General features: G+C 37.3%; 5 protein-coding genes across 5 annotated transcripts; 2 read left to right on the top strand and 3 right to left on the bottom strand.

Annotated features, from left to right (window-relative positions):
• Positions 1 to 61: 61 nt before the first annotated feature.
• On the bottom strand, positions 62 to 2,736 carry BDF20DRAFT_916347 (uncharacterized protein; the record flags this gene model as incomplete). The annotated part of the gene is made up of 11 exons (XM_053084438.1): positions 62 to 215; positions 304 to 1,040; positions 1,115 to 1,181; positions 1,260 to 1,365; positions 1,437 to 1,514; positions 1,584 to 1,729; positions 1,817 to 1,929; positions 1,996 to 2,068; positions 2,144 to 2,369; positions 2,438 to 2,520; positions 2,603 to 2,736. The coding sequence occupies 11 exons, from the start codon at positions 2,734 to 2,736 to the stop codon at positions 62 to 64; spliced, it is 1,917 nt and encodes a 638-aa protein (XP_052932136.1).
• Positions 2,737 to 4,762: 2,026 nt separating this feature from the next.
• Positions 4,763 to 5,358, bottom strand: BDF20DRAFT_916346 (uncharacterized protein; the record flags this gene model as incomplete). Its single annotated transcript, XM_053084437.1, has 3 exons — positions 4,763 to 4,933; positions 5,004 to 5,109; positions 5,210 to 5,358. The coding sequence occupies 3 exons, from the start codon at positions 5,356 to 5,358 to the stop codon at positions 4,763 to 4,765; spliced, it is 426 nt and encodes a 141-aa protein (XP_052932135.1).
• Positions 5,359 to 6,820: 1,462 nt separating this feature from the next.
• On the top strand, positions 6,821 to 9,923 carry BDF20DRAFT_892203 (uncharacterized protein). Its single transcript, XM_053082290.1, has 5 exons — positions 6,821 to 7,131; positions 7,221 to 7,256; positions 7,355 to 7,495; positions 7,563 to 7,598; positions 7,661 to 9,923. Exons 1-5 carry the CDS (start codon positions 7,068 to 7,070, stop codon positions 9,742 to 9,744), a joined length of 2,361 nt encoding a protein of 786 aa, XP_052932134.1. The 5' UTR covers positions 6,821 to 7,067; the 3' UTR covers positions 9,745 to 9,923.
• A 257-nt stretch (positions 9,924 to 10,180) lies between these two features.
• On the top strand, positions 10,181 to 11,539 carry BDF20DRAFT_827414 (GDP-mannose 4,6 dehydratase; the record flags this gene model as incomplete). The annotated part of the gene is made up of 3 exons (XM_053078162.1): positions 10,181 to 10,226; positions 10,381 to 10,518; positions 10,647 to 11,539. 3 exons carry the CDS (start codon positions 10,181 to 10,183, stop codon positions 11,537 to 11,539), a joined length of 1,077 nt encoding a protein of 358 aa, XP_052932133.1.
• A 1,491-nt stretch (positions 11,540 to 13,030) lies between these two features.
• On the bottom strand, positions 13,031 to 13,867 carry BDF20DRAFT_916343 (uncharacterized protein; the record flags this gene model as incomplete). Its single annotated transcript, XM_053084436.1, has 1 exon — positions 13,031 to 13,867. The coding sequence occupies one exon, from the start codon at positions 13,865 to 13,867 to the stop codon at positions 13,031 to 13,033; it is 837 nt and encodes a 278-aa protein (XP_052932132.1).
• Between the last annotated feature and the right edge of the window lie 583 nt (positions 13,868 to 14,450).

Below are 14,450 nucleotides of genomic sequence, written 5' to 3'. Positions count from 1 at the left end.
TTATCAGTTTTTCATAGACGATCGAAATAAAGGTACAAGACACAGAATTAAATTGTGTAGATTAAAATTGCGAGTTCTTTGGTGGTACAACAGGAGCGGGCTGTTGTTGGATGGCTGAAAATGGGAGTGAGGTGGACGAGGTGGATGTCGGGAGTTGTTCATGATGAGCATTTTCATCAATAGAGAATGGATCATTTCCAGACATCTCTAATAAACTAGATGTGATAAACAGTAAACCAACGTGAGCTCATCTCTTACATTAAGCTCTCACACATACACAATGAATTTCAAAAAAAAACTTACTTATCAATGGATTTTGTCAAATCACCTCCATTAGCATGTAAAACAAGGTGACATACGCTGCTATCTATATTCGAAAACATGCTATTTAGGATTTCAAGGTTGGCTTCTAATTGCTGGTTCCTTCGAGCCATCATTTGATCATGTGGCGGCCGAGGCGGTAGAGTGGGCGGTTGTACCTCAGGTTGTACTGCTAATGTCTGTCGTTGATGATCGCGTGTAGGTAATGATGGCGGTGAGTAGGATGATGCTGATGCATAGTGCGGTTGATATGGGTTATAAGGCTGTGACAATGAGTCTCGAAGATGGTTTTCTTCATCTTCGTTGTTCGGGCTACCCGTTCTACTATTATTGGATGATGTGTCACCGAGGCCCTGAAAGATCTTTCCAACAAAATTTAAAGGTCTTTGCATCGTCTTTTGTGCAAACTGGCTGCCTTTCTCTAACAAAGCTGCCGCTTTTGCCGCGTCAATCAATGGTGGAGATGGCTGAAGAAGATGATGATGTTGATAATGATGATGTTGTTGTTGTTCTTGTTGTTGTTGTTGTTGTTGAAAAGCAGTCGAGAATCGCGTTGGATGTAACGCGTTTTCATAATTGACTTGCTGCTTATCTAGTGTAACAGAAGGCCTCTCTTGCTTTAATTCCGTCATTGTTCGTTCAATGTTTCTATCGAATTCTTCCTTTGAGATTGACAATGAAGTTGCATCCATAGTTTCTATAAAGGAGATGGCGCCCATCTTTTTTTGTTCTAAATTAGCATGTGAAGAGAGGAGGCGTGTATGAGGGCTTATTCAACTCCAACTGAACTCACCAGGTTTGTTAAATAGTAGCCAGCTTCGGCTTGAAGTTGTTCTGGACTTCTGAATCGATAAATATACCTACGTAAAACAGAGCCCCATATTCATCAATATTGAGAAAAAATGTCTCGGCATGGACCATACTGAATGCACACTCACTGAACATTCGACACTAATCTTGGTGGATTAGCTCTGAGGATTACATAGATCAAAATAGGTAAAAATTTGTCTGCACCAGCGTCTCCTTCAACATGTTTAATCAAACCTAATATTGTTCCTTCAATTTTTAGTATGTGGAGAGCTACCCATTGTTTTTTGTTCTACACATGTCTTTACCAAAGATGACTTTGCAACTGTTTAAAATACATATAAGCTTATCTCTTGGAGCTTTGAAATTATTTATTTTCAGCAGCTCTAAAACAGAAAGCACCACATCATTAATCATCCCAACTCCTTTGTTCATTTGACCAAGACGGTCTTTACCTGATTCTGCGAACGTCAAAAACGACTCGTTATGTTCAGTGTCAGGTATATCCAAATGCTTTTCGCGAATCCAGCGAAATATACTGATCTTTAGGTATAAAATTTCATCCCTTTCTTTATCGTCTGTGGTGCTGGGTGAAAATGTACTATGGTATCCAACAGATTGGAATGATCAACATACACGCTTTTGTTAAAGTAATAGGATGGATCAGAGCAAAGATTCGATTACTAACGCATGGTATAAACGGTTCATCACAAGCTTTTCCATTCCTTCTTTGGCATTTTCAAACTCTTGCTGTGTCAAATCCTTCCAAACATCACATTCTCTCATTTTAGCATAAATAAACTACATAAAAAGTTAGCATTGTATGCATCGACAGGAAACTTTTGGTTTTTGTTGTACGGATATTACATCTAAGAAATCCTGCACAATCTTGATTTGTTCATTTACTGTCCACGGCCTTCTCTCAAACGCCTGTAGGAAGCTTTGGAAAGAGGTCTGTCAGTGCTCTGTTTGTCTGTTGGACGATCAGTATCCAACCCGAATAAATAAAGAATACCTCTTGAAATATCGAGTAATAGGTTTGGCACTTTTAGATTTCATCTGTTCTAAAAACCGATTGAATTCAAAAGGTGTTACTTGTTCTTGCTGTGGTTCTTGTTGCATTTGTTGAGTGTGTAGGGTATCATTGATGTTTTGTTGTAGCTCGTTTGATGGTAGAGAATCCCTCCTGGCTTCGTTTGATTTCGTCATATCATCGTTGATGATTTGTTTATTTACGTCTTCTATCATATCAACAACAAAAATTATATTTCCGTGGCCATGATTATCAATTATTTATTCATATCCATACCACTCTTGCTGAACTGGTTAAAGATATGTTCCATTTCTGCAGAGTGATGACCTGCCGGGATGTCTATTTCTTTGTCCTTATTACTTTTACGGAATGTAGTCATGTCAGCATCTATTACACAATAATGGTGTGGAACTTTTATTATTAGCGGCAAAAATTTCTTACTCTTCTTCCTTGTTGTTCGCTACACTATTGTCTGTTTGTTCCGCTGCGGCTGTTAGTTTCGTTTTCTCATCTAATGTCTCTGTTAGGCTGTCATCGAACTTGGTGTCTTTCTCTGAAGCGGAACTATTCTTCATTGTGCAGTTGTACAAAATGAAAGGACAACAAAAAGAAGAAAATAAATTTGTTTTACAACGAAAGGGGAAGAAATCAAATGCTGCAAATCAATAAATATGCAAATGGCTACAGATGCTATATATTGCGGTCACGAGTCATCAGTGCATTTAGCAGAGAACCAAATTAGTGCTCGATCAGGCAATCATATTGATTTCCAGTATGACTTTTACATTCTTTGAAGACAATTCTCTCTCGTTACCCAAAGTATAAAGATTATCAACCATTAAGTTTTCATCATGTTTTTCATGTACTCACATTCTCAAATATCGAATAAAAACTTTTTGGATGGTGCGCTTATACTGTGAAAGGTGTTTACATTCATAATCAGACGGTAGTTCTGTAGTTTGCACTATCCCTACATTACCTCTGATTTTGCTATGATTATTAATGCATGAATTTATATATCGAAGTGACTTGGGTTGGGGAAGAAGAGAATGTTTGGCATAAAGGAAGGTGTTCGCCAGCAAAATTGAAAGACACTGAAGCACATGAGCCATCTACTCTAGCTGTTAAGAGTGATAAGCGGAAACATTAAAAAAAGTCAGTAGCAGTAAGAGCTGTGAAAGCAGGACAATCAAAAGCAGTATGTGTACATAAACAACATTTTCAAAGTGTATTTTGTCTTGCGAGATTTTTATCTCCATGTCTTTATTTCATGACAGTAGCAAGCTACGAACCGTTCATCTTGCCAAAATATATGATGAAAGATATCAATGTATACAGTCCAGTCGATCTGTAGATTCTATCAATGGTTCTGATGCGGACATGGACTGTTTCAAAATAAGTTGTCATTCTTGAGCAAAATATATAGTTATTTATACTCTTTATTATCCACAACGACACAATTCGACAAAAGTGCAAGAACTCAAATTATACCTGCCTTACAATTCAAATATATAACTGATATAGAAGATGTTTCAAACGGTATCATCATCATTTTATATAAACTGCCGGAAAATATCTATTAACAGAGAATCCGAATCTATGAAATGCATAACAGAGGTTGCAGACACATGCCCAAATAAGACCATGTTTTGCCGAAATGCCTGCTGAAGCAGTTTACAATAACCCTAAAGTGTCAGAAACAACCCTATTGTTCGCTATACAACACGCGACTCGGTCAGGGAAATGTGTTGCGGATAAAAGATTTCTACGCTGTATTGAAGATTGCTTTACCAGTTGTCATCCATATGACTGACGGACAAAACTTACCCATCAATAAGACTTCAGGTGAACGGATTGAATAACAGCAACAATATCATCCAAGTGGAAGCTCGGTTGAAAGTACGGCAATTTGTGGTTTGCAAATGAAAACGTGGGCTATGCAAGAAAACATTTGAGTTGATATGTCATTGAAATAATTGTTCAACAACAAGGTCAATAAAGGATAATTGCTCTCAGCTACAAACTGTTCAATTGAGTAATTGTGGGTTAAAAAATTCATTGAAAGATAAACAAGGTTATCATCGCGTATCAAAACGTCTCATTTCATGCTAAACGTACAGGAAAAGCAGGGTCAGAGAATATAGCGATCGTTTTGACCAACAGTTTGTATCTTGGTTGAAAAGAGAAAAGAGATCAAGGAAGAAGAGAAAGGAATTACAGAACTATAAATAGAGACATAAGTGGGAATGATATCCTCCGTTCGAGGATCTATAGAACCCTACTTGTTTTAAAGGGCCATCAAAAAGCGGTATATTCTGCATGTTGATGAACTACATTTTCCAGAGCAATAAATAGACTATGGAAGTGCAAGATATTAGATCAGCTGAAGGCATTTATACAGGATTACAAGTCAAGCATATTAGTGAGGCAAAAATCATTTTGTTAGACCAAGTATGAATAGACCGAATTTTATTATATATTATGTTGGTGTATGATTATAAATTAAACTATTCGGAATACAGATACACGTAATTCATAATTTCTATGTTAAGTGATGAGAGATAACACAATGGTATACAGAGATAGTACAGAAGGCTTTGTTCAGCAAAAGAAACAACTATCTGTGGTAACGAGTTCAAAAGGGAATGGTGTTCCATCAGGGTAATAAGCGTTAACTTTAGGCCGGTCTGTACCCTTACCACGGATTTCAACCCAACCTCCGGCAGGAAAGTTGATTCTTAACTGCTTGTGTGTAGGAGTACCACCTAGGAACTGAAATATAATGTAGACAACATTAGAACTGTTCACAGACAATTGTGTGATAGCCTGAATGATATATTACCATAACCTTTATAAGGGCATTTTTGTCACCTGTGCTATTACAATCGTGGTTAGTGTACGGACAGCATGCACTCTCACCAGGCTTGAGGGATTCGCGATAGAAGCGACTATATACGAAAACAATAATATGAACGACTATTACTATGAAACTGTATTTCCAATATATAACATCTCTATGTTCGCGTTTTCGAAAAAGTTTATACGTACCCAAGATCAAAAACACCAGAATTTTGACTCAATTGTCGTACCCTATAAGAAACATCATCTGTAAAGTTGTAGACACAGTAGCCATGAATCAAGCTTATGCAAGCAGCAGCGTATACAGAGAATACAACGATTAAATTGTTAAGCCTCATCATTTATTTTTCTCGAAGGAACGGAAGTGGTGAAAGTAGAATTTGCTTCAATTTTTTAGAAAAAGCGATGTAGAAAAAAAAGGCAAAGCACAATATTGTGGTTCTTTATATACTAATTCTCCACCATTCCATCTTAAAGCTCTCGCTGCCTTTCCTTCTTCGTTTCTCTTTTCCTTCAGTGCCATGATCATCTCATAAACAAGAAGGCTTTTGTTTTACAAATCGAGTAACTGAATAAAGAAAGTATATGTGACAGCAAACGCAGACGATATAATCAATACAATGAAAATTGAAATCTGTATGCAAGTCAAAAAGAATTACTTACAAATGTCAAAATTCCTAATATATCACCCTGAAATGTTTTATCACTTCTCCTTTCTACGGAGTCCGGTGACAAGAGGAATAGAAATGAGAGCTTTATTTTTCTTAATTAACATAACCGTATGGTCTGAGCTTGTTCTTCATCAGACTACCGATTTATTCTTTTTCCAGTCTTTGAAACAGTGGTTGTCAAAAGCACAATTATCCAGACAATATTGATAAGGTTATCAATTTATCGAATGAGAAGTGTCCTATCTGACTGAATCAAGATTTATTCAGCAAATTGAAAGAAAAAGCCAAAAATAAATACAAAGTCAACGGTTGTAGCTAATTCACGTTATCTTTGTGAAAAAATAAACTGAACAACAACTTCAGTATCATGAAAGAAACTACGATACCGTCAGAACAACAGTTTTAAGATATATATATTCATTAGTAAATGTAACGTTTAGCTGGTACACCATTATCTCCAGCTTTTTCCACATGAATCTCAGTCATAGTTAGGCTACGAAACTGTAGGAATTGCTCGTCTGGACAGAAAGCTACCTTCATGAGAAGTTAATCATAGACTATGCTTACGATGGGTCTATAATATGACTTCTTATCGATCAAGTTGTAATTGAATGCACCACCTCAAGTTTTTCTTTTAAAAGCCAACTACTACCGGACGTAGAGTTTATGGTGAATCTGTGTTTCATGAAAATTTAATCAGCAATTCTATAAAAATCTTATCAGCAGCTGCAACCCATTTAGTTTGGAGAGTGAAAGCAACACTATCTGCATCAATGGTTATTACGAACACCCTTCAACTAGCGAAAGTAGTCCATTGAACATTATAGAGCTGCAGTTTTTGATCTATTGGCGCTATTCTTCTGAAAATCTGTTGGTTTTGGCTTACTAGATAGCTTTGAACAATAAACGCTCAGTATTTTGGTATATGTAATATTCTTTTAACGATTATAATATTAATTACTTGAGAATATTGAAAAATAGATAAAGTCCATAATTATAAAGCCAAGTACTTTTACATTCAAGGTGAAAAAGCGAGTGAGCAATCATGCCCATAGCTATTGACGCAGCGAAGGCGGAATATCTATCGAGCTGTAAATCAACTTAGTTCAGAAAAATAGAGGTAGTTAGTTCAAAAGTGAGAAACAATGCATTTTCATTTTGGTGAGAGATGGAACAATGGCAATCCTGCAGATATTTCTCTGCCTGCCCGTTTGATATAATTGGTGGAGCAGCTCTGGTAGCCAAAAAGGGACAATCAACGACCCTTTCTAAGGATTGTTCCTCATTCCCCCTTTTATCTTCTTTTTATCTTTTACAACCAAATCAAATAATTTTGACAGATCTTGCTTATACTTCTCTTGTTTTTACTTTTCTAAATGAATCACAATGTCGACCGACAGAACTCGAATCTGATCAAAGCAACCAATACAGCTCAGAAACGTATGACTGCTTCCCACTGTAATAATAGCATTTGAGGCCAACTTTCTTAATCATAAAATAAATTGTTTTCTTTCGCTTGACTTTACTAGAAGCTTATTGTACTCAAAACCAATTCAACTGCAATTGTAAGTGCTGACGTTGACATTTGAATGCGTAACGCACTTTGAAGAAACTCATTTATCTCTCGACACACACAAAAAAAAAAAAAAAAAAAAAAAAAAAGCTGCTGCACCTAGTTCAAATTGTACTTCTGTAGGAAAAACGGATAACTGTACAAATAAAGATAATTTTACAACTTCAAATAATACAACAACGCCAGTAAAAGGGCAAAAAAGAGGATATAAATCTCATGTTCCCAGCGCTTGTAAAGTTAAGTTACAAATGTAATTGCGCACTATTTTGTATTGACTTTTGGTTACCACAATGCTTAGGTATTAACTGTAAAATAGCTCACTTGGCATGTGATGGTAATGTTGACTCTTTTCAGACATTGATCCAACACAACTCTAACTAGATCCTTTCTTACTAGTTTCTCGACCCTGTAAACGATGTATAACGTTAAAAAAGACAGATACATGCCAAGATATGCAACACAAGAAAAGAGGAAGGCCCAAATTGAAGGACAAAAGATCGATATTTCCAACTTCAATCTCTGCAGCGAACAATGATAATTTTAAAATACTCTATGGTACGATAGAAACGCCTGCCCTGATATTCAGTAATGCTACCGATGCAGCTTCAACGTCTACAATGTTTGTAAATAACAACAATACTTCTCCATCTATTCAAAAGAACAATACTATATCTTTTATACACGAAGCAATCGAGTCGTTCCAATCTACATCTACTACTGCTACAACGACGACTACCTATCACAACAATAACAACAATACCAACAATACCCACCCTCTATCTATACCTCACTCCACGTCTACACTGACTTCAACTAAACCTACTTCTACATTTATGCCTGAAATTGCACCTACTACAACAGCAATTGCATCGACCAATAATATACTCTTGACGCCCATATCAATGAAGCAAACACCAGCCAATATGTCTTTGCCACAACAGAATAACATGAATGGCTCCAAGACCATTACCCCAACCCCCTCAACGACTACGGCTACTACTACTTTTATCACTGATCCAATGGCGATAACTGCACCAGGATTAATACCACAACCATTTTACTGGGATACAAGTGATAACAGTCAAATTGAAAACAATATTATATCCAGCCTAATTCCTTTCATGTCGTTTGAGGATACTTTAAGCAACGTAACCGCGGCTACAGCCAATGTTAGTACAAATACATATTCCAATACTACTTTACCAGCTTTAATGAAAGAGAAATTAACTGAACCATCTACAAACGATTATACAATTACACTGATTCTATCTATGGAAATTTGCTGTGCAAAAGCTCCAGATGATGTTATTGAGCATTGGGGATATTATCCGCAAGAATTGGCTCATCGTTCACTTTATGATTTTATATCACCAAAGGATACAGATCGATTAGCTCGATTGCATCGTTTATTGATCGATAATACCATGAATATTATCAGAAGTCAACAAGCTTCTCCGCCAATGGCATTACCGGCTTCTGAGAGGACGACTTCTTCTTTATTTAATACAACCGATCAGGAACAATTAAAACAATTGGCTAATGGCTCCAAGCAATATTCAGATACTATTCACATAAGGAAAAGAAGTGGAGATTTTGAATTATACGACGTGATTGTTTATATTGGCGGAGGTTTAGGAGCTGATCTGTATGATCTTTCCAGCCTTTCCAAACAATACATTGTAGCCCAGCTTAAAAAGCATGAATACGAAGTAAAGCCAGCAAGAATAACAAAAGCAAGTATGACTTCTTCTGCTGTGCAGCAACAGTCATCAAGCAATACAGTTATTCCTGCGCAGAATGCTAGTGCTAGCAGTACAATCAACCGCAAAAGCATCAATAACAACCTTCAGCCAGGGAGTGAATCGCAGCCCCATTCTTTAGCAGCCTTTTCACCGCTATCACCTTTGTCACCAGCGTCTTCGTTCTCAGCTTCATCATCACCCTCAAATAGACACAACAGCAATGACATAAATAGCCGCAAAACTTATAAGACGTTCATGTCGATTAAGCCATCAGCCACAGCAAGGTCTCCTTTAAACTTGTTTAATAAAATAGACCATACAAATAATCACCTCGCCTCTTTTGAAAAGAAGAAACGTCAGCTTTCTATATCCGTTCATCAACCCAATCTTATCTCAACAACTTCAGCGCCTACTCCCCATCATTCTCCACCTAAATTTCACATTGCACCTATCACTGATCCTTACTCACCCATAAAGAAAACGGCTGTTCTACCTATTGCTACCTTAGCTACAGCTACGGCACCTACTACTGCAGTAGTGATGCACCCTTCCATAGCTTCTCCCATCACACATCCCACACAACAATACTTTTTACAGACATCAAGTAGTACTTTAAACGCAGCAGCTTCTTCTGTACAAAACAAATCAAGAACAACTGTTGAAAATCCGATTTTGTCTACAACAACAAATTCTGCTAACCGCAAAATAGAAATGAGTATTCGATCCTTATTGTGTTAAACCAATAAATCCTCCTAAAGTCTCCTATGGAAGTCTAACTTTTTTGATTTAATTCTTTATTTGTTCTCTGCTAATTCTGACATTGTTGAATTTCTTAGGTTTCATCCTCCCCATAAAACCATGTTTAATGTTGTGTGCTTTTTCACGCTGTATGATCTCAAACAAAAAAAAAAAAAAAACACATACGAAATAAGGCCAAGCAAGAATAGCGGAGCTTTTTCTAAAAGTGTTTATTTACCCAAAAAGAAAGGCCCAACTTTAAAGATAAACTTTTCAATTTCGTTTTCTTAATTTTATTACTCTTTCTCTTTTCCTTTTAGCTTTCCTTTTTCTACAAACACTCTCTTTTCCTATATCCCTTTTTTTATTTTTGTTTTTTTGTTTTTTTCGTCTTTTTATCAAAAACTTCAACATGTCTAACGGTGATCTCAATAATATGACTCCTGAAGAATATAGAGCCCGAAAGGTTGCTCTTATCACTGGTACGTTTTTACTATTTCAACACGAAGCTGTCATTATTAAGATTCGTTATGACAGGTGCTTTCGTTAGCACACAGTATCAAAAGCTTCGAAACAGCGATATGACAGGACAATTTATTCATACGAAATTTACAATTTTTTTTTTAATGTAACCAGGTGTCACTGGTCAAGATGGTTCTTACTTGGTCGAATTCTTGTTGGAAAAGGGTTATGAAGTTCACGGTATCATTCGTCGTTCTTCTTCTTTCAATACGGGTCGTATTGAGCATATCTACAGAGACAGACACGAAACTGGTAAATTTACATTTTAGTTTTAAGAAAAAAGAAAATGACGGGCGTTTGTGTATATGTGTACTTGTGCTATGAGATTAAAAAATTCCTCGGCGATATTGATACGTTTCCTCTTTCTTTGCACAAAATAGGTGTCAAATTCTTCCTTCACTATGGTGATTTGACTGATTCCACATGTTTGGTTCATATTGTCTCCAAAGTTCAACCTACTGAAATTTACAATTTGGCAGCTCAATCACACGTCAAGGTTTCCTTTGACATGTCTGAATATACCGGTGATGTGGATGCCCTTGGTACACTTCGTTTATTAGATGCCATCCGTACTTGTGGTCTTGCTGACCGTGTCCGATTCTACCAAGCTTCTACTTCCGAACTCTACGGTAAGGTCGTAGAAACCCCTCAAAAGGAAACCACACCCTTCTATCCTCGTTCTCCCTATGGTGTGGCCAAACTCTACGGTTACTGGATCACCGTCAACTACCGTGAATCATACGGTATGTACACCTGTAACGGTATCTTGTTCAACCACGAATCTCCTCGTCGTGGTCGCACTTTTGTTACTCGTAAGATTACTCGTGCTGTCGCCGATATCCATTTGGGACGTCAAGAATGTCTTTACCTTGGAAATATCGATGCTAAGCGTGATTGGGGTCATGCCCGTGATTATATTGAAGGTATGTGGCTCATGTTACAACAAGAAACGCCTGATGATTTCGTCTTGGCTACTGGTGAAACACACACTGTCCGTAGCTTTGTTGAAAAGGCTTTTAAGGTAACAGGCCGCACTATTGTTTGGGAAGGTGAAGGTGTCAATGAGATTGGTAAGGATGCTGAAACTGGCAAAGTGCGTGTCCGCATTGATCCCAAATATTTCCGTCCTGCGGAAGTTGATCTTTTGTTGGGTGATCCTACAAAGGCCAATGAAAAGTTGGGCTGGAAGCGTAAGGTCACTTTTGATGAACTCGTCCACGAAATGGTTGTTGCCGATATTGAAACGAGTCTCAAGTCTTCTACCCTAGTGTAATATGTTTGCTCTTCGTTACCTCCCTTTTATTGTGTTTTACTTATATATCATTACTATTTAAAAATCCATCCACACCCCTGTTCTTTTGTCACTGTCATGTTATCAATACATATTGTTTTCTTTTAATGTTTTCTTTCATTTTTAATACATAGAAATAAAAAAAAAGATCTATACAGTTTAATCGAATCTTTACCGTTCAACGATTATTCGTTTAAATACAGTTAGGCTTTTAAGCAGCATTCAATTTTTTAAAACTCTCTTAGCCTTGGAGTCTGGACAAATGATCTGTAGACGAGTCTATTGCTCAAAATATTAGCTCTTAAGCAACACAGAAGCCGTCATGTATAAATGACAACGACGCTGGTTCAAAGACTGAAAAGGAGAGACATCCCCCCCCCCTCCCACAACAAGAATTATCTCTACGTTCACACTGATGACTGATGGTTTATATATCATTCTCATCATGCGATCGCTGTTTCAATATCCTAGTATGTCGCCTTTTGGAGATAAATGTACCTGAAAGCTAAAGTTTTGCGAGAAAGGCAGCTTGAAAAGTCCTAGCATATATTCTCTCAAAAGGTTGCTTATACCCACTTACACGTCTATGGATGCATAGTTTATACTGAATCGAAAGACAGATTCGGGAAGCTAAAAGAATGCACTATGCCTAACGACGAATTTGAATCAAACAATGCCCACAACGGTTATCGAACGTGTGCATCTGCATCTTTTGGGGGTTGGGAGGTTGGGAGCGGTTGATTGGTTGGTTGATATGAGAGCCCTCATACTACACGATAAATATTGTTTGTCAGTCGAACGATAATTATAGTAATTCTCTTTCTAACGGAAACCACCTATTACGACTGTATGTTGGAAACTCTGCTTTTCTGCTTAACTACATATTGGAGGGGGTGGGGGAAATTAGTCTTTCCATCGATTACTTATATCTGTAGCCTTCAATATCAATATCATTGACCTATTTACAGCACTTACATCTTTTCCAGTTTTCAGCATAGCATCACCTTTCTGTTCTGTTCTTTGAGGTCAACAGAAGCGTTAGCACAAGTTGATAGGTCTGTTACTGAAACCATCTATAGGAGCTCTAACGTAGACACGATTCTCGTGAGACAGCTTTGGATTATCATTCGTTGCGAATATAGCTTATTAAAACATAAAAACTGCTTCTTTCGCGATGAACGAACGGTTTCCTTTTAACCTCGATAAGCTGTAACGGCAAGTTTAGCCATTTTATGACTGTGTCGATGGCCTATAGGATGGAGATGCAAGTAAAGGATTAACTTTGCTTTAACAAGCTTCTTTCAAAGCCTGACAATCAGATTCATTGCTAACTACGATTTACAATATTGTTACTCTCTTTATTGTACAAGTCTGGCATTCAGCGCTAACTAAAATAGTCTATGGTATAACAAATTTTGGACATTACAATTCACGAATGCAATACTAGCAGCGTGTACTAATTATAGATCATGCTCAATTCTTTGACTTTTTGGCGACCTTTTTGTTTTCCTTCTTGGGCTTGATATCATCTTGCATTGCCTTTCTTTTGTCGTCCATTACTGTGGGCTTATCGTTGCTGGTCTTTTTGGAGGCGGCTTTCCCTTTCGCCTTTGCAATGGGTTTATTGTTTGTATCATCCTTGGTATTTTCTTTCAATGGTTGTTGTTGTTCCTTTTCCACTTTAACTGTTTCAGCATCCTTGGTTTTGCCCTCCTTTTGCGCGGCAGCAAGCTTGTTCTTCTTTGCCCATTTTTTCTGCTTGTACTCTTTTCTCTTTCTTCTTCTTTTTTCTGCTTTATCTTCTTTTGGTTTGTCCTTTTGATTATCCTCAATTTCACCTTCTATCACACCTTGTCTGATCAAATATCTCTCGCGTCGTTTATGATATTTACTGTTAAGATGTTCTTCTACTTGCTCTTCTGTTTTCAATTTTTTATCAGGACAAATATCACAAGCATAAACCAAATTGGTAGCTGATGCTACATCTTCATCATTTTCTTCTGTTTCTGCAACTAACTCTTCGTCATTATCATCGCTGCTGTTGCTATCACTATCATCATCATCATCATCATCATCATCACTGTCTGAAGAAGACTCAGATTCATCAGCTAACTGATTCATAGTTTGAATGAGGGCTTTTCTAGCTCTTTTCTTGTATCTTCTTGTTTCTTCATCGTCAGAGTTGTCGCTGTCAGTATTGGACTCGTCGGAAGAGAAGGCACCAGCCAATCTTTCCTCGTCATCATTAGCATCAAATTCTTTGTCTTCAATTTGCTGCTTTTTCAATTCCTTTGCCACTCGTTTGAACATTATCGTTATACGTTGTGTAGAAATAAAACGTCTGCATTTCGGGTTTCCAGCAACGCGATTAATTTTGTAGGAAATTGAGAGAGTGAACACGAAACGATTTCCAGTCACAGTGGCTATTTTTGACATAATTTATGCAGCATACACACATCGTTCCTGATGTCAGTTTTGACTAATCAACCATTTTAGCACTCTTGTTGGTTGGCTTCTTTTGCTATCATTTATATATGAACTCTGTGCTGCACTAAATTGTTATTCAAGCGCCTTCCATGATGTTTATACTGGGCTTCTCTCATCCTATTTCGCTGATATCTGGGTACTCTATAAAAAAAGATGCAAGCGTCAACATTTCCTGTTGCTAACTCTCAACATGGCAACAGATGGTCCCAATTTACAGTTATCAATGGGTAGACCAAATTCTGCTTTTTATACTTTATGTCAACGGGGTGAAAGATTCAGACTCTGTTTATACATGACGGCACTTAAACATTCTACCGAACGCCTCATTTTTGCATTAATAATTTATTCTCAGCTGTTTTAAAATGTTAGTCGACCTGCCCCATGGCATTGACTATAGCTTATTCAT

Source organism: Mycotypha africana (assembly GCF_025528875.1).
Source record: "Mycotypha africana strain NRRL 2978 chromosome Unknown BDF20scaffold_11, whole genome shotgun sequence".
Classification (NCBI taxonomy): Eukaryota; Fungi; Mucoromycota; class Mucoromycetes; order Mucorales; family Mycotyphaceae; genus Mycotypha; species Mycotypha africana.
The sequence above is the reverse complement of the archived record's forward strand: the minus strand, read 5'-3'. Positions and strand labels throughout refer to the sequence as shown.